We start from the raw sequence: 24,958 nt of genomic DNA on the forward strand, positions 1-24,958 counted from the left end.
TCTTTATGTAAAAAAAAACTGCCTGTTGTATTCAGACCTACCTGGTGATGTCTTCAATGAGGACAGATGGGTCTGGAGGGTAGAACTTGACAGAAAACCCCAAAATCCAGGAACCAACTGTGGACAAACCACCAGTAAGGTCGTTTTACTCTCTGCTCATTAAAATACGGTATGTGTGAAGAGTGTGTATGTGTGAAGAGTGTGTGTGTGTGTGTGTGTGTGTGTGTGTGTGTGTGTGTTGCAGTTACCCCGAATTTGCTTCTTAATCTCTTTGGAGGGATCTAACCAATTCTGATAAAGAAAGAAAGATACAATCCCATTTGAGAAATTCAACCTCAGAAAAGCATCCATATTCACATTTTTAAGAGCCCCTTTTAAGTACACTACCTTTTTAAATCTATTCATTTGTTGCAATCGTAATATATTCATGCTAGAAAAAAACAGATGAGGGCTTCTAGAAAGACTAAAAGCATCAATATTGGAGCTATAAATGCCAGTTGAATCCAACTTCCTTCGCTTAATGTCACTAGAACTTTCAAAGTGAACTGTAGAGCCAGTGCACCATTTTTTAAAAGGCCATATTGTCAAATCGCATTTTGAAAGGTTAAAGGCCAAAGAATGACAAGCTCAAGCTACAGTATAAGTGGTTAAGCGCAGCTATAAGGGTATTGAGGGAGTCACTGTTTTATATCACCTGGAGAAACTATCTGACTAAATGGACTGTTGAAACATTCCTTCTGATATCAGTGACATAAACGTTCAAAATTTCTAATCTGTTAGAGGTATCTAAAAAGAAACATGACCTTGGACGTGCACTGTGGTAAAAAAGATGTATTGTTTAATTAAGATGTTTGCAGCTCTATGTAATAACTTGGCAAAACAGTGCCACATCAGACTGGTCAGAAAGCCAGATGATATCATATTTTGTTTTTTTTTTCAAATTGACGTACGAGTCAGAGCACACACTTGCAGGAGTAATTTGGGGTTCAGTGAGTAAGACATGAGCTTCACCCCGGCTGATTGAGGACAGCTTCTGTTTGGTAATTTGGTTTAACTGCAGCGGCCAATAACATAACGTCTGTATATTATAAATATCCAAAGATATGTGCATGCACTTTGTTTTTCTTGTTTATTGTATTTGTTTGACCTTGGCATTGTCCGTGTCCATGAAAGTCAGGCCAAAGTAGTCTCTCTCCAGCAGGTTCAGATGGCCACACACCATGTCCAGCAGGGTCTGGCCCTTGGCAAATTTCTGTCATACACACAAACACACATGCAGAAAAACCTTGTAAAAGAGAATTAGCATAAGAACACACAGCAAGGTTAGCAGGTGACACTCTGCAGGTCTAGGTTGCATGAGTACTGTAAAAGACAAAGGGGGACAGAGTGCCTTGATGTAGTTTGATAAGTGTGTGTGTGTGTGAGAGAGAGAGAGACTGATGAGCATCTGCTGTCCCAGTGTGTAAGCCCTGTATAGAGTAATTGCAATGTCTCAGATTTGATTCCAACCAGAAACCCGCATGGGATACTGTTCTTTCTTCCAATATTTCTAGTCACCTAGCTTTAACACAAAATGCAAAAAATAAATCGAATCAAACAACAACAACAAAAAAAGAAGGATTGGGATTAAATTTATTCTAAGATATTTTGGCTTTGTTTAGTAAAATTATAGCCCAGTATGACATACATTTCTTTTTCTTCACAAGACAAAGGAGTCAAAAATAACCATGACAAAATTCATCCCAACTGAGGTTTGAGAGATTGTCCCAATCCTCTCCTGAGTAGGAGGAGCCCCACTCTACAAGCAGAGGAACTGCATTTCGCATCAGTGGCGTTTTAACCAGACCACACCTTTATTTCTATGCAGCCCTTCAGGACTGAAAACCATGTCCCTGTGGGTTGTACAGACGGCCTTGGCAAAATTCTACTTACACACACACACACACACACACACGCTAACACAGGCACACACACGCCAGATTCATCTCCTAGGGAAACCTGGCTCCTATGGCGACAAAGCAACCAAGCAGCTGTTACCATGGAAACAGAAGTAATAGGTCCCTTCTGTATATGCGTGTGCCCTCTCAGTAACTCTAGCTCTCGTTACTACAAGACCGTCACACAGCTTTGTACAGCCTTTCTAATAAAAGCTGGCAGTACAGGCAGCAAACCTTTTTTAAAATTTATGAAAAGTGAAATAATCATTATAAAGTCTCTCAGTCTAATAAATAATAATTTACATCCTTCTGAACTGAGGCTGCCATTGGTGAATAATAGTGATTAACAGGCAGAGGCTGTAGTCGGAGATGTTTTTGGGGCAGCAGCCCATACACTCGACTTTCCAACCAAATGAAATTGCAACACACATCTCAGGTGGTCCCCCAAGCTAGGCAACCAATTCAGGAGCTGCTGATGAGATTGTGCTGTCGCTCCAATTGGCTCCAATCACATTTCTGTAACTAGTTCTGTTGGGTGATTGTGTTAGCAGCCATTTGGTGTAATCCTAGAAATCCATTTTGCCTATTGCCTCACCCATACAAACAAGATGACGAGGAGAGAAAGTGTGTATGTGAAAGGGTTAATAGCTGACCGGGGAGAAAGTAACTCTACTGAACTTAGTCACTTTAGTGAAAGCTGAGAGAGAGTGCTGTCAATAAATAAAATATGTTGTAAAGCTGCAGATATTTTTTTCCTTGATTTCACAGTCATGACAGTTTCTAATCACAGTTCAGCTGAAATAAACAAACAGAGTGTTGCACTTCACACACTATATATTATGCTGCATTACCTTCAGGGCTGCCATATGGTAGAAGATATGAATGCAATAAATGACAATACTCTGTATATCATGTTCCAGAGCCACTTTATCAAGACTAGTTCACCAAGGTTGACTTGTGCCTACTCAGGGCACAAAAATAAATGGCTGCATTATTACAGGATACATCAGCATATGGGCAGGATGAGCTGGGAGGCAAAATATGATTAGTCAGTGACTTCTCTGCTTCCTGAACCACAGCCACCAAAAACATCTAACTTCTTTTGTTCAAGTTCCTTCATAATAATATTTTGGCCTATAGGAGAGAGGCCAGATTTCCAAAATGTACCAGTTCTGGACTATGTCTACATTATGCTTTTAACTTATAGCAGCTCACATATCGGAAATAAATGGTAACACTCTTCTTAAAGCAGCAGAGAACTTTTTTTTAAGTAATAAACTGATTCCAGATTAGCTACAGTATTGGTGAGTTTCTTTGAGCAACCTTCAGAGGCTTTGGTCCGCAGCTGACAGATAAACATTATTCTATGTAATGAATTGAGCACTCTCTTGGCTGGTTGTATCCTTATATATATATCCTTGTATATAGTGTACCTGTATTTGTACATGCAGTAAGAATCATGGGGTTTGGGTTTGTAATATACAGTTTTATAATGTTACACAGCTCAATGGTGCCTGTCCAGATTGGACTAAGAAAAAATACATGAAAGCATTTTTTTAAATCATAATGTTCACTGTGTGAATAAGGCACCTGTTGAATATCGTGGCTGGTCAGCATCAGCAGCTGAGCACTGAGGAATCAGCAGCACAGAAAGCACTCAATTAAAGAAGGCAGACCCCAACTGCCTGTCTCATAACGTGGAAATTTTGATGGTTAACTGGCAAAAAGATGAATGAACCTGCAGAGAAAAGTTCTTTCAGCCAAGTTTAATATGGGCACAATGGTCTCTTTAGGATTTATTCATAGAGCCAGATGCTTAATTCAAGACGCTTTCACGAACCAAAGGCACTGAAATAACCTACTATATGCTCTGTTAGTAGTTGGCTTCAAGTTAACGACTGCAGAATGTAAAAGCACTGAGCTCAGTCAATATCATTAATGTTGTGAGCCAAAGTTCAATAGGAGGCTCCAGCTGCCTCCCTAGGATTTTACTATCAGGGCCTGTTCCTTCACAGGACATCATGGCTGTAATTAAAGTAATGATTTCACTGCATTCATCATTGTGTCCCCCCTGTTTTTTTTGTTCTATGAACATTCTCTCAAGCAGCACAGTACAGTATACAAAAATCACTATGGGGATCTTCTCCACTTCATTTTATTCCCCACCTCCTCCACCTTTACTTCTCCTATATTCTATTTTCTCTCAGGTCAAACATAAGAGCACTCATCTGTCATCTATATGGATTTCCTGGTAAAGCCCAATAGCTCTTGTGTCACTGGCCAGATGGCGTCATGAAGTGTGTGTGTGTGTGTGTGTGTGTGTGTGTGTGTGTGCGTGCCAGCATGTTGAAGAAAAGATGGAAGGCTGAGTTTAATGGGAATGTGTGTAATGCCTCAGTAAGGACTTTTAACATATTTTCCCACAAGCTGACTCTTGTAAGTTAAATATGAGGTCACCTGAGAGGCAGAAGGCCATGAAAGAAATATAGTTGGCATGAGGTTGAGCGGTCTACAAATGTACTCCCATCACACTCCATCAGCAGCAGCAGTCAATGGGTTTCCAGAGCTGGCTGTAATGTGATTCATGCAGCTCCAGGATCTCCCCTTGGTGTGGAACACACCCTACAACATGTTTTGCTTTTTCCTCAGAACTCACTTCACATTCAGGGGCAAATGTATTCTTTCCTCGATCATGATGAACACGTGTGCTACCGTGACATCTCAATAAACAAAGAGCATTGGGAATTCACTGAGCTACACTCGTCAAAAAAAGGCTACAGAATCAAGATTCATGGTAGCCAGGGATTGCTCATCTGAGCCTTCCATCCCCCACAATGCAGAGCTTGTCTCACCTCCCTCCACCCGTCACTCCCCCACTCGGTGGGAACAGCAACAGAGCTGTGTTTCCTGACTCAGTAGTATGTATTACCATGGGAGACTAAATCCCACTGAGGTGTACTGAGGGATGTTATGCTGAGTCAAGGGCTCTATTCAGATGGGGGACATGTACACCGGCTTCTAAAAATACAGTATTTTTTCCTATCACCTGCACAGCCAAAAAAATGATTTTAAACCACGTGGGTATTTTACTCTGGAGAAACAGCCAAACTGTATTTGAACAGCACTGCAAAACAAGCCTTTGATTTTTTTTTTCTAATTATATTTCTGCATGTTAGAAGAATTGCAAATAGTGAACAATTACCGCTTTGGCAACTCTTTGCAAAGGAAGCTTGTGTGTTTAGCTGTGAAGCAGCTACAAAAGACAAGTCTTATTTTTGCAGTTTTGACCATGATTTGTATCATTTTAATATGCAATTTCTGAGAGCTGGGGACAACGGCACATTCCTACTGACAGAGCAACAATCGGACAGGTTGTGACTGAGCCCTAATGCTTAGTGCTGGATATACAATTTGTTTTCCTTTCCAAACTCTCAATCACGGAGATGATTTCCTGTCATCCTGTGGTTTCATATATTCAATATTATTTTCACAATATTGAGTTGTAGAAGATAGAAATGCTCTATACAGTTATGTATCAGGGCCAGTTGTCTAACTCTGAAGATAGTCAAGTTTCAGAATTTCAGAAAATATGCAAATAAAGACACATTTCCTTTCTCTACTGTTGCTCCAAATTTGGCAAAAGAAAAAAAAGATTTTGTATTTGAAAGAACGCCCATAAAACCTTAAACAAACAAAATTGTAAAATGTAAATTACATTTACATTTGATTCATGTATTAATTTGAGCAACTGTCTCCACATAAAACTGATGATGCCTTTCATGTTTTTTTGGATTTGCAGTCGAGTGGAAGTTTGACTGGCATATACAATAAGTCACATTTGTTTATTCACTGTTCATTTCCAGTTTCTGTTCGCAGGATACACTGTTTGTGTAAAGTGTAAAGACTATTGCTTTTGGTGCCATTTGTTTCTATTTTGTTTCAAGCCTCCATGATTGTTCCACTGCTGACAGTGTTGGACTACTCCTTAGTAATTTCTTAACCTGTGATTACACCAGGACCAGTAGACTTTGTCTGTAGTTTCCAGCACAACGCAGTAGGAAATAACAAAAAAGAAATACAATTAAAACAGCCAAAACCAAACATAGCCATCTCAGCCAATGTCAAAGCTCTGAATAAAAAGGGATAAAATAATGAAAAAGTCAGCATCACAACAAGCTGCTCTGCTTCTGAAACACAGCTGGTGGAGCATGAAGCTTTGCAGAGGATGAACCAAAACAGTGTCAGAGACGTGATGTTAGGGGTCTGTGCCGGATGGAATTAGAGGGTTATATCTCAGCAAAAACCTCAGATTAAAGTGTTGCTATAAGCAATGAACTTGGCCAGGCACGTTCCAAATCTTATTCTTTTGCATTTACAGATGAGCCACTTTCTTCATAGTTACAGACAAAAAGGTGCATAGCATACCTCAACTGCAGTCTCATAGTCGGAGCCGTCAAGCAGAGTCACTTTGACAGGGACAGTCTTTGGCCGTTTGGTGCTTTTCTGAGGGGATTTGGAGGCTTTGCTGGGGGTCTTCTCTGAGCTATCATCAACATCCCCATGGTCCTCAGGAACCTGGGAGACAGAGTCGATGCTTCAAATCACTGCACTTTGTTCTTCATTTAAATATTTGAATTCTCAGCCTCAAGAGGCATTGTTTACTTATGTTTATGTGTACTGCAAATTGATTTAAATCAAAAATCTTTGATCATGTAAAGCAACCATCAAATGCATGGAGCATGAGCTGTTGCTGCTCTAAGATGTTAAGATGTTAAGTGGCTGGCACAGGCAGAGGCAGCTAGCTGCCTTGCATATCAAACAGACCCGGAAGGGCCCTGAGTGATTAAGTGGCCTGAGTAAAATGATCTACAGCTGCTGTGAGTACCACAGTCCTCCCACCTGATTGGTTCTCTTGGCGTCACCCTCCAATGCACTCTTCATTTCCCCAGCCAAACCCTTCTCTGTTGTCATAGAAATGGATTGCAGTCCTGCAACACATAAACATATGCAGTCAGCATCAAATCTTTTCCGGTTCCAGAAACAGTGTGGAGCTGTTTAATGATGCTAAAAGTCCAAAACAGCTATGGACATCCGATGTATTAACCTCATGGGATTTAATTATAACACTTTTCCCTCTGGACACCGCAAACGCAGATCTTCACTGACATGTTGGGGAAATGACTGAACCATTACCTGCAGTAACATCACAACTTCCTTTGCAGCTACTATCTGATATTTTTAATTATCCATCATCTCCATACACATTAGTATTGTTTTCACATGCATGGTCACTGTGCATAGAAGGATGGTGAAAGAGAGTAGCTGAGCCAGTGCTGGCTCATAGCCTCCCACAGGAGCACTCTGCATGAAGACTGTTGGCTTCAGGATGCTCTCCTCTCACACTAGCAAAGGAGATAGCATAAATTACATCAGCCAGAGAGCCCTGCGGCACGGCACAAGACAGCAGACATGCAGAGATAGAGAAGGAGAGAGAGAGAGAGAGAGCGAGAGAGAGAGACAGAAAGAGAGAGAGAGAGAGAAAACGAGAGAGAGGCAGAGAGACAGAAAGAGAGAGAGAGAGACAGAAAACGAGAGAGAGGCAGAGAGACAGAAAGAGAGAGAGAGAGACAGAAAACGAGAGAGAGACAGAGAGACAGAAAGAGAGAGAGAGACAGAAAACAAGAGAGACAGAGACAGAAAAACAAGAGAGAGACAGAGAGACAGAAAGAGAGAGAGAGAGAGAGAGAGAGAGAGACAGAAAGAGAGAGAGAGATAGGCAGGCAGATGACTAGGAAGGGTGAGGGCAGCAGGAACAGGACAACAATGTGAGGAGGAGACAGGAAAGAGCAGCACAGAATAAAAGCCAGAGGTTATGAGGAGAAAATAGAGAGGCTGGACAGTGACATAAAGCATTGCTGATAGAATATTTGGATGAGCTGCAGACAGATGAGGCTTGTTATTTGAAGGTGACCACTGCTATAATCGAGCTGTACTCTTTCCCTGGGTGACATACAGTAAAATAGCTGAATTCTAGATTGGATGTAACAGCAAAGAGAAAAGAACTATAAGAGATAAAACTTATAGTCAATCTGTGGCTTTGTTATGAACAATGAGCACAGGGTTAGGCATCCAAGGTTTTCCAAGATGGGAAAATGTGGGAAAATAGTGTTCAGAATTTACAACAAGATACACTTTGTAACTGAAGCTAGCTGTAGCTTGAGATGATGCCGTGTTTTTAAAAGGATTATGAAGGTCAGTATTTGGGGTTTTAAGATGGGGGTTTTCTTGCTCATCTGGCCAAAATACAGGGTGCCAATTCTTTAATTATTAGGTTCCTTGTTTCCTTGAATATGGGTTTAATTTCATTTATTTCTCATGAAAGAAAATACTAAAAACTCCATGTGCAAAAATGTGTCAGTCAACAGTATGTGCAACATGTTGAAGAACTGGAGAGCTCCAAACACCTCATTAATGAATACCTATAAACTGTTATAGAGCCGTAAAAAGAATAGTAGTAGTAATAAAGTACCAAACTACACTCTTTAGTTATTGATTTGAACATAAGAAAATAAAATATCGTCACTGTTTATCGCATTAATGGAGTTTATCACGGTTTGGGAAAATGTTGGTAGTGTAAACCTTAAAGCGTGAATAGGACAAATGTGGGTGAAAAATAATATATAATATACTGCAAGACAAGACAAATGAGAAGAAGGGATTAGTGAGGAGGGGACATGGAAAGCCTCGATAAAAAGCACAAAGCTTCCAGGGAAAACTGTCATTAAGGAGGAGCAAAACACAAGCTTAATTTGGTCTAATAACAACCAGCAACGACTTTGTAAAGCAGGAAAAGAAATAGTAGTATTTACCTCCAAAAGAAAAGGGCCTAATTACATTTTTTTTTCTCCAACCAGATTTCGGAGGACATCGCTGTGTTTACCATGTGGAAGGCTGAAACACAGCATGTCTCAGCTTTCATGATAGGTCAGCCTCCCTCTGCATAATGAAGCTGGATCAAAGAGGAGCACAGTCTGGCTCCGGGAAGGCTGCAGATGTCACACACTCACACAGTGCAATGTTCCTTCACAACTCTGAAGGGGCTGCAAGTTGTTTAATTATCCAACTAATGAATAAAAAGATGCTCAAAAACTCAAAAGAATGACTAATTATATTCTTATTCTAAGTATGAGTATTATATAAATACAGAGTGTCCTTGTTAATATATTTTACATAGATTTCCTTGTGTAAATTTGCCAAATAGGACTCATGTTTATGTATTGAGGCAATGCAAGAGTGAAACAAGTAAAGCAGCAAATTTCCATGCATGCATATAAAGTACTTTATGAAGAAGCAGAAAGGCTGTCAAACCAAACTTTGTGAACTTGTTTGATCAAAACAACTCTCTCATGAAAAACATCCAGCAGCTTGTTCAAAAATATTTCTAAGTCTACTTTCAACATTTTAATACCAACAAGAATAAAACTTAATAATCTACACTACAAATATTTTAAAAATAAGCTTAAAATGGTTCAGAATGTGGAACGAAATAGTGAGAATCCACCACTTTGTTGGATTTTCCCAGAGGATAATTCCTACTGACTTTTCTTTTTAGAATCACAATGAAAATTAGACTTGGTTGATACTGGATGCTTTGCCATCCAGTTATGGCACTCAAGAGATTAAATAATTAAGAACTCTGGAAATCCCTCACGATTGCTTTTTTCACTATGTATTTTTTATATGCAAACATCAGGCTTCTTATAATGCTCGCCAATACAACTCTTCTAACCACTTCGACCTTAATAATTAACAGAGAGTTGTTTTATTATTATTATTATCATTATCATCACCTTTCTGACAGTTTCAACTTTACAACTAAGAAATTTTAACATTACGAATGAGTCTGTATTGAATTGCATTAGATTGTACACGTCTGCCTAATAAGGTTGTTGTTTAATTTTGTCATTGCCTTTGTACATTCATGACACAATCAGGAAGTATGAGGAAATTGAAATAAACAAATAAAATAGGAGACATTATGGTTGTATGGTCCTGAAAGCCCAATCCTCAGCTTTGAAACTGTGAGAACAGCACATTTCTTACAGCAAAATCCGTTATATATTGAAGAGCACAATAAAATGAATCATTCCAAGCACATTCTTTTTCCACAACACCAATCTCTGATCTCGTCTTATTTCTCTGTTAAATAGCTGTTCCCTTCGACACTCACTCGCGTGAGCTGATTAGATCTGTCCACAGTAACACCAAACCCATGAAGCAGCTGTCAGAACAATGCATCAGCAAATCACAAGCAAACTCGAGATGAATCCTAATAAATCAGTGTCAAAGACTCTAGGCCGCTCATTTCACACCTATTATGATCATGAGGCCAATCTATTCTTTCATTTGGGTCATTTTGTGATTCAATCACTCCAGTTCCACATCGGTTACAGTCTCCGCACACCTAATCATCTATGTGAGGGACACGATGGAGACTGAGATGAGTAAGGTGCTGTGGCTGTAACAGTCATTGTCTTCAAACTGACTCCCATTAAAGGTCTTTCTTCAAAATTGTCTGGGGCCCTTTAGTTCTTGAACTTCACAGTGATCATCAATGAAAGTCTGTGAAGTATGACAGCAATAGGGTAGGTGAAGCTCTTAGAAGAATGTGTGGGACAGACGGCCTCCAAAAATAGTTGTATTGCAGGAGTTGACTTTTTTTAAGTTAAGACAGAAATACTTTGGTATTTATACTTCAGTGGTTTATGGACCGAATTAAAAAAATGTCAGACTAAATTTGGGAAAGTGCTTTTTAAATGTGGTTCTCTAACTAAATTCCATTACACTCTTGCACCACAGTGATGCTGTACTGCAGCTTTTACTATTTGTTTGAGACATGCACCAAAAACCGAAATAATCTCAGACAGCTTTACCTCGACTCCACGTTTATATATTAATCTGTGTATGAATGTGTAACTACTACTACTACTACTACTACTACTACTACTACTACTACTAGAAATTGTGTCAGACATCAAGAGACAGGAGTCAATGTTATACTGATTAGGAAAGCTTTCAAATATACAGTGCAACATAGATTTTTACCACTTTATTTGTAGTTAACCCTTAATGATACTGTATGAAATAATACATGCTGATGTAATACTTTTATAAAAACATAATATTGTTATATTAAAACCACTAGGTGGGATAAGTAGTGTGATCTCTAGTATATCTGTGTGAATAAAATAAATTCAAAAGTGTGAGTTCTACCCAGAACTGTCTATTTGTGCTCAGCATCTGCTAAGAATTTTAAAATACCAAGAGCTTTTAAACATAAAATAGAAATACACTTCTGATTATTTGTATGTTTTCAAACTGCTTTTATTCCACCATCTATGCTATTATTTTTCTAGTTTTGTTGCCCAGAGGAAATATGCTGCAAAAACTGATAAATAAATTAGTTAAATCAGTTAAATCTATCAGTTTAAATCTTCAAATGTTATTTTCTACTGTAGCTGTAGCCCCACCATCAGGGCCTCAATACTTCCACGCTCCATCCTAAAATGCACAATATACAACCTTACTTAACTATAAACTGATAAATCCACCCTTTCTCCTAAAAATGACACTTCTATATAAGCCAAAACTGCAAACTTATATATAATAATATATAATATTATAAAGTTGTTTATGAGTGTAATGACAATCCTAATTGTAGCCTGAATGTGATTGCACAGCATTTTCCTACCCCCACCAATATGCATTCCTTACCTTAAACCTAGAGCCAAACTCCTTCCTTCCTGTGAATTTGTTTCCATTAATACAAATTTAGCACCTCATTCATTCAAAAAAAAAAAAAACATCTGTTGCGCTTGAACAGAATCCATGCAGTGAAGAGAGGAAAGATGGTCCAACGCCGTGTTAAAACATGAGACATCTGTAAAATTTGAATTTTTCTTTCAGCATTATTTCAGATGTTTTTATAATCGAACTGCAATTTGTTTCAGATGTTTGCTGGCTTTTTGGTTGAAAAGTAAAGATGGTAAATATGGTCTATAATGAAGGAAGGGTATGTGACTGGTCTGAAGAAACAGATCTTCAAAACAAAAGCTTTGTTGCCTCTTCAAGCACATAACAAAACATTGAAGGCTTCAATAAGATAATAACTGACAGATAACTACATCTTAACTCTTTTTATTAAAAAAAAATCTGTAACACACAAATAACTCATATGCACACACACGCACACACACTCTTCCCTATCATTAAGAAATAGTTTTCAGTACTCCATCACTGTGTCAGTCTGTCTTTGGAGATGACCTCCGGTGCAGTTAACACCTCAAAGTCAGTGCAAACACTAAGTGATCAATGCTGAGCATCACATCAATCCAGATGTAAGCTTGGATTCATGGTACAACTTTTACTGTAGTAGGAAAAAAAAAAGTCTCAAACTGCAAAATGTCATTGTAATCTCCAATAAAAAAAACAAAAACAAAAAGCAGATAACGTGACGCCCCAAAACACTCATTGTCTTCAGCAGAGTAGCTCAGATAAATTGCCAGATAGTCACAGACGTAATGGCTGATCATCTAGGGCAGATTGATGTCCATGATGCACCATTCACCACAGCCTGCCTCTGCCCATTTGTCTTCACGCCATCTCTCAAACAATGAGCCTGTCAATTTAGAAGCCCCAAAAATGTATGTGTCTTCAGGCAGGCTTCAGTTGCCCACAGGCCCATCCTTCATCAGCAGGTGGGCTGGAGAAATCTGTCAAATATAGCATCTCAAAACACTGGAAGTGGGGAAATACGACAGCTTGTGGATTCCTCTCTCTCCTCAAACAGTATGCTGTCATGAAGCTTTGCATGTGCTAACAGCTTCTAGTGTAACAATTACTCTTGGAAAATTACTGCCTTAGCCCAACAGTTTTCTGGACCTCCAATTCATTTATGTTTGCATGTACATGTAATCTTAGCAAACCAGGGAGTTCAGTATGGACCCCTTAATATAAAAAGCCTTAATCTCAGGAAGCCTAATTAGAGGCTACATATTAGTATCCTCAAAACAACCTGAAAAAAAAGCTTTTCCCTTTGTCAGTTTGTGTGTGCCAGGATCAGTGTGTTGTAAACTCTCTCATTATTTTGATGTTTTCATAATGTATTTATTTATCTAACTTTTCAGTTGACCCACATGACAGCCTGCAGGTTCCTCTCACTCCTCAAATACTGTATGCTGACAGGAAATTGTGCTAACAGCATCAAGTGTTTGCTTTCATCCAGAGTAAGTAGGGAAAGAAAAGGTCTGGTATGGGCGTGAGAGCAGAAAAGTGAGGAAAAGAGAGGTAATCAGCTCTACCTCTGGTCACAATATGAAAGCCTTGCAAGAAAAGTGTTCTGGGATTATTTTACAGAAAGCAGAAACTGAGGAAAGTTTCAGAATCCAGATTTCTAAGAGCAATCACGTCCATTTTGCCATCTGAGGAATGAAGCAGTTTTGAACAAAACATCACAGGAAATCCTCATTTTACACTGCCTAAATTTACACAGACAACCTACATAATTTCTAAAACATGGCCCACTCAGATTTAAAAACATCAACAACATTTACTGTTAGGAATTCCATCAGCACAGTAGAGCTGCCCCCACATGCTGCCAATTGCTCTTTTTCTTAGCCGTTAGATCAAAGTGTTGCATTTAACTCTGCAGATCAGATCTGAATGGGTAAAGGGGCTTTTTGGGCAGTTCATTTTCGATGAATCCTGTGGAGCTGTTCTTGGAAGAAAAACATCATCCTCTCGAGCATTTCTCAAATCTTCACCAAAAAGGGTGTGTGCCCCCATTCTGCATTTTTACTTACAGCAGTAAGTTTTAAAATGTATTCTTTACTTTACCGTCTGACCTCTTTAAGACACTTTAAGACGGGTTTAGGATTTAAATTGGTTTTTATTTTTATAGCCTCGCTCTTACAAAGACTTTTGTTCATCATTCTTTGCTCTTTGCAAACATTGTTTCCTGTCTTCTCTTCTATAGTTCTGTTTTGCTATTGCTAAATTATTAAAGCTTTTTAAAAATGTCTAAAGGAAGGAATGTCAGTAGTAGTAGTAGTAGTAGTGTTAGTAGTTATTTGTAATGTACTGCAGATAGGAGCACTCTGTGTAGATAATGGGCTTACTGAGCTCCAGGCACAGCTCTTCCTTTGCCAGAATGTCTTTTGCAACTACATCATTTACAAAAATGAACAAAGCATGCCCCAAACTGTACTCCTGTTAATTAGGCTATTCATTAAGTTGGAATTTTAAAAGGGATATTACTTTCACTCAGACGCAAAACCTGTTTGCTCCAACCAAACCATCTGTTTCCTTCAGCATGTTTTAAAAGATACTGTCAGTCCGTGTAACACTTACCAGTGGATCTAGGTTATTTTTGTCCCAAGAGTAAAGTATCCTTGTTGTTTTTCACTGAGTGAACTGGACAGGTTGGCTTTTTCTGGATGTTGATCCAACCTCGTGGTGCCTTTTACTAGCTGCTGTAGCCGTTTGTCGTTTCAAGTCACGTGCAGAGGATTAAACAGGAATCGCATTACTCGTCATGGGCTTTCACCATTAAAGAACACATTTCACATACATACACATATCTCACACAACTGTCACTACCAATGTTGAAGATGCCGGATATTTAAACAAAGCTATAACTAATATGTGCAAAGATCAGCTCAGTTTCTTTGCTTTTGTTTGTGGCAAAAAGCAACACACGGGAAAAGCAAAATTAATTTTAAGGTCACAGTTTAACGAATAATATTCATATTTTACCACAACATAAAACATGTTGGACAAACCTTCTACTGAGTGCGAGGATACTTCTATCAGACACAATAGCTTAGCTGCTTTCTGTGGATGCAAAATAATCCTAATGTAATAATAATGTACATTCAGCTACAAAACTTCTTCTTTGAGCAGAAACAACAAAAATGGCCAAGGAACATTGTTTGTAAAATACTGATAATTACATGTGTTTGAATCATCCTCGATAAAATAACATTTATTTTAATTTCTGAATATTTCTACTAGCTGAAAGTGCATTCAGTCTCATCAAAGCAAAGCAGCTGTAAGCTATGTGATCACATTTAGAACAACTTTTTATACAAGATTCCTCTTCAACTGAAGATCAACTGTGTCTACATGTACAGACCCACTGAAAATGTTTCCCAAACAAGAGCTCAGAATATTTGATCCCCCTCCAGAAGATGGCTCGAATCCCCACATCTAATTTTAACACTGTATCACTTAAATATGTAACATTTTGTTTATATACGTTTTAGTTGTTTTCTAGAGCAAAGCACAATTATGGGCTGAATGTTAACCTGCCGTTCAAATGGAATGATAACGCCCAAATCAGCTCGTATCCGCTGTGTCCTATCAACCGTTCAAGTGATTGTTTTGGCATCTGACATTTATGTACCAAAGGATGAATCCTACTCATTTTGATGGTGTCTTGATCTTTTCTCTTGCAACACCATGAAGCTGACAATTGTTGTGTTGAGGATTTTAGTTTGTTTTTCATCTGTGCCAACACCTTTGGTTTGTTCAAAATGTTTGTTTGTAATGCACTACTTACAGATCTAGGCTACTGACAGTCTCATTCCCCTCAGTGACATGCTAAGTTAAAGTGGTGACCATTTAACCTGCTTAACAGGTTAAAGCATGCTGACATCAACACTGGCTGTAGACTCTTAATCATATTAATAACATATTTAACTTTGTGTATGTTCTTATGAATCTAACACTCTACGTGTTCACTTTAATGAACGCAGTGTGGTTACCAATAATTTGCATAAATATCTATGATTTTCATGTTATTGAAGTGTATCAAGAAATGTCTAGGAAACCTTGCATGAAAAGAATTTCATGCTATATGGTAAATTAATCTAACTAGGCTGACCTCCCCAGAAGCCTCCCAGTGCATTAGCCAATCACTGAGCATTTCTCAATGACCCTTGCCATGCCATCATGCAGCTCCCTGCAAATCTCTGCTTGATAATCAGTGCTTCGCCCTAATGGCATACACAGCCAGTCTATCAATCCTTGCTTGGCAGAGGTTGGCTCTGAGTAACCAGGTATAGGACAGTGGGGGTTGGAGAAGAGGGAGTGGTGAGATGTCCTTGCTCACGGGAAGCCACATACATTCTCCAAACCTCTGGCACTCAGCAGTCTTGGAAGCAGACTGCGTAGCACAACTGTTAAGTCTGCTGCAAATCATGTCACACCCCAGCTGAGATAAATGATACGATATCTGAACCAATGAGGCTGCAAGTTCATCCTCCCAAAGAAAAAGCAAGCCCAGAGGGAGTTGTGCTACTGTACCTGCATTGGCATGAGCACGTTCTTGTGGGAACAAGCTGTTACAGAGGTTAGAACAGTTTCTACACATCTATTGTACTAAGTTCCCCTTTAAAACTGATGAGAAAAGACAGATTGTGTGATTGCAAACCTATCTGTGCCTGCCTCATTATTGCTCGGAAGTCATGGACGGTGCCCAATGGGCATATCAGAATTATTAGAGCGGGGGGTGGGTCATTGTAAAGTTAATCCTCACTGATTAAAACAAATCAGGCAGTAAAATCTCAAATTAGGCTGTCAAAATGCATTATTTGATGAATGAGATTAATATCTTTAATATTAAACAGTTAACATGGGTGGAAGAACCAGCATTCTCCATTTTACACCAAATCGAAATCTTTAATCCATTTTTTAAGAGGGGGTCAAGTCAAGATATGAAACAGGACATGAGAACCTTAAATAAAAAAGTCAAAAGAAGTTTGAGTTCGTAGAACACCACTGGAACACTCAAACTGATGACCTCATTAGATTTTATGTTTTTATCCAAACCGTGATCATTTTAAGAAACATTACTATATAGTCACTGGTGCGTATGACAGTGATTTTGAGACTTGTTGACATACTGTTGCTACACTCTGACAAGCACAGTCTAGAAAGACAAACAGTCTGTGCGTGAAGTCCTGCAGTATGAGACAGAACTATTAAGGTAAATTTAGGATTGAAGACTATGAATATCTTGTTTTTGACAAGAAAGCAAGTACTGCACCTCCAGAAAATCGGCATTATCTAGGTTTCTCAGAAGAATTCAACACATAGCATAACATAAAAAAAAGAACACATCTATCAAGCATATGGTACAACAACTCCAAGATCATCACAATGGTCACACTCAAACTAAAAAATCTGCAGTAAAATCATCGACATTATCATAGAGCATAATACTTTCCCTCTAAACATTTTTGAGACCTTTACTTATAGTCATACTGAGCTTCGCTCTTTATCACAACGACAGTAATGACAGGCACCATGCTGTGCCTGTAGCACACTTCAGTTTTTTTCTATTTGACCAAAGGGGAGAGTGTCACCACTGACACAGAGACATCAGGCATGCCTGTTTAATATACAGTTACCATGGGAACTCTAGCCCAACATCATCTGTCAAGCATATCAAAATAAGATAAAGAAAAAGACAAAAGCAAAAACAGTCTGACGGCATTATTTGCCAGTAGACAAATACACACTTGTGAGAGGGAAGAAGAGTAAAGGCATCACATGGCACTGTGCTGAAGAATGTGACAGCCCGTGTGGAGGTGGGTTCACTGAAGTGACACGGTGGAGACAGTGGCAGTGGTGGAAGAGCGTGACCAACAGTTTGAACTACCTTTTAGTCCGTTTTAAAATTGCTCGCCTTGAACACATCAGCGAAACAAGATATCGAAGTATGTGTTGTCACTGTGGTCGGACAAAGTTGTGAGAGACAATCTGCACTTCACACTTCAAATGTTCGTTTAGAGAGGATAACTTGTACACAAATTTATGTACACAAAGTTATGAGGATTTTTTGTTGATAAATTCCCTGTCAGAATATAAAATATAACCCTTTAATTATTTGGCCTTGAATCTTTCTTTTTCATTACTAAAAATGTTCTTTTCCACATTTTCACTTGTTGGAAGTTTGTTTGCAGTTTCCATCATGAATGGGAAATAAGTTTTAGATATTTTTGCTTTTTAAAAGTCCCCCATGTTTGCTTTTTTCATTGCTACTAACTAAAAAGTTTATCATTAGAGTAAATTAATTGAATGTTGTATAAACAGAAATAAAGTATTTGAAGTGGTTCTCTCCTTGAACCTGTATAAGAATTAAAATGAACAAGGCCTTAGTATTTTAGATTCTTACGAAAAAAAATTACTTATGAAGTACATGTGGAATGTATCAGGACTCAGATTGATGTCCAGAGAAACCAGTTTCTTAGTGGAGCATTTGATATTTTGCACATAAAGCGTGGTAGGTATTTAGTACTTTAACTTTAAGTACTACTTATAGTGGAGTACCTACACTTTTACGACAGTACTGATTTTGTGTACTTCTGCCGCCTCTGCAAATCAGGTCTGACTATTCAAATCCAATGTAATGTCATTTAATGCAATGTAATGACTAATACGTGTACAATATAAAAATCAATCTAATGGTCTGCACCGCAAATGATCAGATTTAAATGATCAGATTCTATATAAACTGGGAAATTGTGGTAATCGGTCAGCTAACACTCCTCTGATCAAATTTCACAGAAACTGGCAGTCAAGCTTTCCAATCTTTAGCTACCTCAACAATAGACCAGGCCATTGTTCACTTTCAAACTGGATTTATTCCCTGTACAGCTTCTCTAGCTATCTGTAGATGAAACTATGAATTACAATTACTCTTCTCTGAAGATGCCCCATTTCGGGCTTTAAACCATCAGTCTCATGTTATGATGGCATTTTATTGTCAGTGTTGATGATTATTGAGTGCAGTATGTACCTGTGTGAGACTGTGTTACCAGTCATAACCTGATATGATGTTAGATCTGTGAGCGACAGAAAATGAAGTGGCTTGCTGAATTAGGCACTGTATCCTATACATAATACACATAATTTGTGATGATAATGCAGAAAGTGACAGCTTATTATAAGCCACTATCTTTAATATGCATTTGAAAGCTCCCCTCACTTCTAAGTCCTGTGGGTTTTATCTTGTGGAGAATTTCAATTTGGCTGTGAACAGACCACTGGCCCCACTTCAATGAGCTATTACAAATCGATTATACGATGACCTGAAATAGAACTCAGGGGGGAAATTGTATTGAAGTGCGCTACCTTAAACAAGCATGCAAGCTGATTTTGCGTGCATAAAAACCCCAAACACATACACAACATTTCTGCAACTGTGCAACACATCGTATGACCTTGCCCTTATAGCATGTGTATTGGTAACAGATTGCGCAATCACCACCTGTGAACACAAATCTCCATACAACCTTGATAGTGTGTCTTTGTGTTGACTTGAGTTTCCCTGTTTGTTACACTTTACTTGTCATAGATAAAAGGAACTGACGCTGTGGGAAATGTAGCATGTAATTCCATTATTGTATTACCTACAGTGAGACTCCTTTCATGACAGCCTAGAAGACAGGTATTTGATAATTTTAACACAATATTCACCCGCATAAAGAGGCTTTGCCCTCTAATGTGAACAAGTAAACAAGCATAACAAAGAAGCACTACGCAGCTTATACGTGCACCATTGTAATGCACGCCAGGGTGGCTGAAAGTGGAGCAGGTGAAAGAAAGAAAAATGAGGCTGAAGGATGCATGAAGGGACAGAGGCGTGGATGGACAGATGGATGCAATTTAGATCTAATTTGCCCTCTCCCCGACTCTGCCTCCACAAATTCAGAATCTGGGAGTTACTGTAGCCTGTGGCGTGGTTGCAAAGGAGCCAGATAAACAAGGACTGACAGTGTGTGAGTAGGAACTGGGCAAGCGGGAAGGATACATTACATATATTAGTAACTTCCCTCCGGATTTCTCTGGAGAAATGAAATAAAACTTTCTGAATGCTGCAATTATGCAGATTTTTCTTACCTTGACATTTAATGTTTTCCTTAACTTATTTATGAAGAAGCTATGCTCTTTGTTTCTTTAGCTTTTCCTATTGGGACTATACCAATGCAATATAAAATTGGCACTATTTTTTGACAAATAAAGAATTAAAGAGAGTCAATCAACACAACCAATACCTGAGGAATTAGATACATTAATTTTTCTTCTAAGTAAATTGTAGTCGGTTGCATTAACACAATTTTGCGATTTATTTTTCCTTTATCTAATTTAATAGTAAAAAAAATAATAAACTCTTCTACATTAAGAACATTTACGGTTTATTATCCCACCTTCCCACAGTGCAATTCACACATTCGGGAGACCTGATTGCCGGGGCGCCCACGCTTGCCCCCTGTGCCACACCCGCCACAATACCCTCCGTCAATTAGCCCATTATCTCGAGCATCAGCTGTTAGCCTATAGCCCCACACATCAAAATCCCAGTGCTTAGCCTGCACACACTGGCATGTCCAAGAATAGGTGTGAAAATGTACGTGGGCTGGATGCGTATGCAGTAAGGGAGCGAATAAGGCGCTATACGATTCCGTAAAACGATAAGAAAGGAGCACCTGCAGACTGTGTCCGCCTACTGGGCCTTGATGTGCATGAAATACACCATCCACTGACCCCATGCAGCTTATTAAACCAGCCCGCCGACCATATTGGTCGGATTAAAGCTCTGTGGCAACACCCTCTCCATCCGTCCATGACACTTGAGGCACAAAGCGGCGCCTTGGCGGAGCATGCTGAACATGCTTTTGTGCAAAGCTTGTCACCGGCATGAATATGCCTCCCAGTGCTTCCCCACAATGTCATTTCGAAACAACCGGCAAAATGTAGCATGCACCTGTTCCGCTGTCATCAGCACCCTGTCAGAAACAAATGGAATGCAGAGCCTACCTGACGGGTCCGGATGTCAAGCTTCAGTCCAGATTCTGATCATTGAGATCGCAGGAACCTGAAAGACGGACGCCGCCACCTCCTCGGAGCCGCCTTTTGCACTGCCACGCCAGATGCAACCCTGCAGGCTGGGACAGCAGTCGCGCACACGCCGGCAGCGGTGGCTTTCGGCCGAGAAGGGCTCGGAGGAGAGTAGAGGGGCGTTTTCACGGTGTAAGCAAAGGGAACTCCTAACGTCGTGCGTGATATGCAAGGACCACTCCGCGTAGGACACGCAGTGTCTCTTGCCACTCGCTTCACTGATTTGCAGGTCATCTTTTCCCACCGTAGAGCACAATGGAGGGTTTTAGCACCGCTGCCGAAATAACCATTTTCAAACTCAAATAACAACCAAATTTCAGTGCTAGTTGAAAAAAAAAATTTATCACGTGTAATTAGGCCTACTGCAATTTCAGTGAGAAGCTTGGCTACATGGTTTGAGAAAACGAATAGACTGAAAATCATCATGTTTCCAATGTCAATTTCATGTTGAACCAAACCCATTTTTTCGTGCCACGCCTCCTCAGACTGAAGAGAGGACACCTGCTGAGCTGCTGCTGCCGAGCGTTCAACAAGGACGGCTGCAGCCTGTCTGTGTCAGAGCGCCTCAAAGGCCATTTAAGCACCTGTCAGTTATCCCGAGTCCCAATGCAAAGTGCATTTTGCCTCCTTAAGTAGAAATCAATGTTCTTGGCATTGCATAAAACGTTCTTGGCTTTGCATAAAACTAATGGCAAGTACTATTGATAGTTGGTGACATAAAGAGAGATTTAGGCCCAGGGAGCCAAGAAATGCAAAGTGTAACTTCTTTCTTGCTTTGACCATATATGTGATAAACACAGGTTGGTGATTATAATTATATTGGGCTAAGTGAGATCACTTATGTTTCATTGTGCTGCGATAAACCACATTTTGATTTAGCTTGAATGCGCATCCAACTCCCTTTAACCCCTTAAATTCAGTAGTACGTGCTTTAGAAGCTCACCTTCAACTCACAACAAGAAGTAAAAATGCTCTGTTCCCCCAATAGCAAGCAGTGCACTGAATGGGTGAAGGCAAAGTGGATAATCTATTGCACTGGTGACTCATAGGAGTCGTCTGTGCTGAACGCCCTCTTTGGCTTTCATGCACAAGTGTTCTGTTCAAATGCAAATATGCATACAGGAAAATCAATTCCTAACATGCTTCGGTGGGTCTCCTTCAGATGCTGACAGGATACACAAAAAGGAGCAGTGGAATGACTTCCTTACCATATGGGGGATTTTGTGGAGCATAACCTATAGTATGTAGTGTAAGTTATTACCTTTCAAATGAGTGAAGTAAGGTGTAACATGAACATATTATATATATATATATATATATATATATATATATATATATATATACACACATAATAATGCAAATTTAGATATCACTGTAATATTTGTTTGTGAAGATGTACATTAACTGGCCATTTCATTAGGTACAGTTGTTCAATCTAGTGCAATTCAATACAGCAGCTCTGCCATGAATTCCAAGGTTATAATTTCTCAGTTTTTCGGTTGAAACTTTCTGATAGGTCAAAATTTTACTATGTGTTTATTATTAAGTTAACATGGGTAGTCGAGTCGAACTGGTGGGCATCATATTAAGAGGGGGTTCTAAGGTTTTGGCCCCCTACACTTAATATAATGCACTCCTCCACCCGTGACCTCACTAATAAACACATATCTACGACTCACTAAAACTCAGGTCTCTCCAAGTAGTTGCAAAGACATTTGTCCACATGGTGGCGACTGTATACCATCTTCAGACACATCACAAACATCAGAACAGAGAACCCGGTGTTATACAGTCCGCACACGCTCTACCCTCACATCAAGTTTTAACATGTACTTACCCATATCTGCTTGTAGTTTCATAAGAGGGAGCCACCATCACCAGACCGTGCATGAATAATGTTGCTTCAAGCTATGTATCATTTTATAATTTCTGCAATTATTACATCTTCACACCCATAAATTTTGGACGTTTCTGTGTAGAACTACAATGAAAATCTCATTGATAGTATTTTTTGGAAGGAAACAAAAATGGTGTCCTCATCATTTCCTTATACGCATCATTTATACTGTATTGGGAGCATTGACACACAAGAAGCTTGACACCCAGGGTGTTGTTACAATACAAGTTGAAAGTGTAGAAACACATTTTTGTAAAGTGAAACTGGGGCATAATAACCCAAAGAATGAGCAAGAAAAAAAAGGGAAATTTTAAAAAGTAAGAAATTATGCTACATGGTAGATTCTTCAAAGTAGCAACTTTTTGCTGTGTGAACAGCTTTGGACACTCTTGGGGTTCTCTCAACCGGTTTGATCAGAAAGCCGCCTGAAATGATTTTCCATCCGTCTTCAGATTTTCCCACTTATGCTGAGCACTTGTTTTGCTGAGCACAAACCATCTCAAGTAGATTTAATTTGGCTAATGTTGGAGGCCAAGTCGTCTGATGACGCTCCCACCACCATCCTCGGTCAAACAGCCCTAACAAATCTGGGTCATTGTCCTGTGATGAACGATGGTCCCACTAAACCTTTAATGATCAGAAAAAGGCACAATAGTCCCATTCAGAAAGTTTATTGAACAGATGCAGCACTTGGTACTTACTGATCAGCTGGTGTTCAATGACAATCTTAAAGCTTCAGTGAACCCAACTCTAAGAAAAACATCAGTGAATTTAGAAGGTTTTCTAGAATGACATGTATTTGCTACAAAGGCCCTGCAATGATTTGGATTGAAGCAAAGAATGAAGTAAGGTGACATTTTTACAGAGTAACAACATGGCAGACAGCTGGTTGTGTCCGCCTCCTACAACAGTTGCTTTTATAAGGATAGTAACCTGAACTATTAACCTTGGGTGTTTATTAACCTCAACAAACCAGTCTAAATTATATTGTATTATAAAAAAAAAAACAATTCAGAAGGGATTTGTAACCGTTTTGATAATTAAGTTAGGCTTTCATAGCATCGTTTATTGGAGGACTGGTTCTACTTGTTATAACTTTTTACTCAACACTGAACAAACTGTTCAACTTTAGATCAGCAGACAGTTGACAGACTGTTTATTGTTTCCTCTACCAGGATGAATGAATTCTGACGGCATGAGGGGGGAGACAGGATCAACTCAATCCCACTGAAATCGAGAAATACAAATGTAAAATAGAAGTTTTAGTAATTCATAGTAAAACATTCTTGGTCATAACTTGATCTGCGGAGATGGTTGTTGCCCTGACATGCAGACTGAATTGTGGGACATATATACTGTGTATTTTTCTAAACTATGTCAAATCAATTAGATTTGCCTTGTTCAGATGTAGAGACAGAAAGAAAGATGACATAGGGTTTGGCGTTTTTGTTCTTGTACTGGGAGCTAGTGTGAAAGGTACATGTTCAGATCTGTCAACCTTGCTTCAATTGCAACTTGATGTACCGAGCTGTAGTGCTGTTACAGCAAATAACTTCATTAGTCTAACATTAAAATGTGTCCTTGAGTCTTGTTCAGAGATGTCAAAGGGAACGCTGTCAAAAACTTCACACAATAATATTATCAACTTAGATCATTTTCATCCATCACAAAATCAGTTTTCATGTGTTCGTAGAAGCCGCCTGGAATCATGTAACTATACGAAAGGAAGCTAGATCAGAAATAAACTCAGTAAAAGTACAGTTCTCTGGGTGTGTTTTTACACACGCACATATCATTTCCCATCACTGCCACTGATACAGAAACCTGTGGCCTGAAACCATCTCACCACCCTTGGCTTTAGAAAAAAATACAGTTGTCATGCATTACATATTATATATGTTTTATTGTATTGGGTACACAGAATAACTTGTTATTGTAGAAACAGAGCTGTTTGAGGCAAACCTTGATCACGTCGAATAGCCAACAAATCACTAATTCATGCGATTACATTCTTTGAGGAATCTTCACACATAATTACATCTGCTTGCAGCAGGTGAGGTGCTACAACATGTGCTGGTACACTACTCTTCTCTGTTCCTTGGGGGCATATCACAGTAAGACTATGAAAGAGAGGCATATTCAGATAAATTATATGTAATCA

The 24,958-nt window shown here is 39.1% G+C and overlaps 1 protein-coding gene across 9 annotated transcripts in view; it reads right to left on the bottom strand.

Annotated features, from left to right (window-relative positions):
* Positions 1 to 21,318, bottom strand: part of si:dkey-178k16.1 (band 4.1-like protein 1) — a 35,162-nt gene extending 13,844 nt beyond the window's left edge. For 5 of the 9 annotated variants that reach the window (XM_067527031.1, XM_067527030.1, XM_067527029.1 and 2 more), the window contains exons 1-6: positions 20,820 to 21,317; positions 6,837 to 6,925; positions 6,363 to 6,512; positions 1,148 to 1,252; positions 249 to 291; positions 42 to 117 (exon numbers count right to left, since the gene is read on the bottom strand). In XM_067527031.1, the coding sequence (XP_067383132.1) occupies positions 42 to 117; positions 249 to 291; positions 1,148 to 1,252; positions 6,363 to 6,512; positions 6,837 to 6,908 (446 nt within the window). In that variant the 5' untranslated portion in view covers positions 6,909 to 6,925; positions 20,820 to 21,317. Of the gene's footprint in view, positions 1 to 41; positions 118 to 248; positions 292 to 1,147; positions 1,253 to 6,362; positions 6,513 to 6,836; positions 6,926 to 20,819 lie in introns of all 9 variants that reach the window. The other 4 variants (XM_067527034.1, XM_067527032.1, XM_067527035.1 and 1 more) reach the window with 3 other exon arrangements.
* Positions 21,319 to 24,958: the final 3,640 nt, after the last annotated feature.

The sequence above is a fragment of the Channa argus genome, chromosome 13, assembly GCF_033026475.1.
Source record: "Channa argus isolate prfri chromosome 13, Channa argus male v1.0, whole genome shotgun sequence".
Classification (NCBI taxonomy): domain Eukaryota; kingdom Metazoa; phylum Chordata; class Actinopteri; order Anabantiformes; family Channidae; genus Channa; species Channa argus.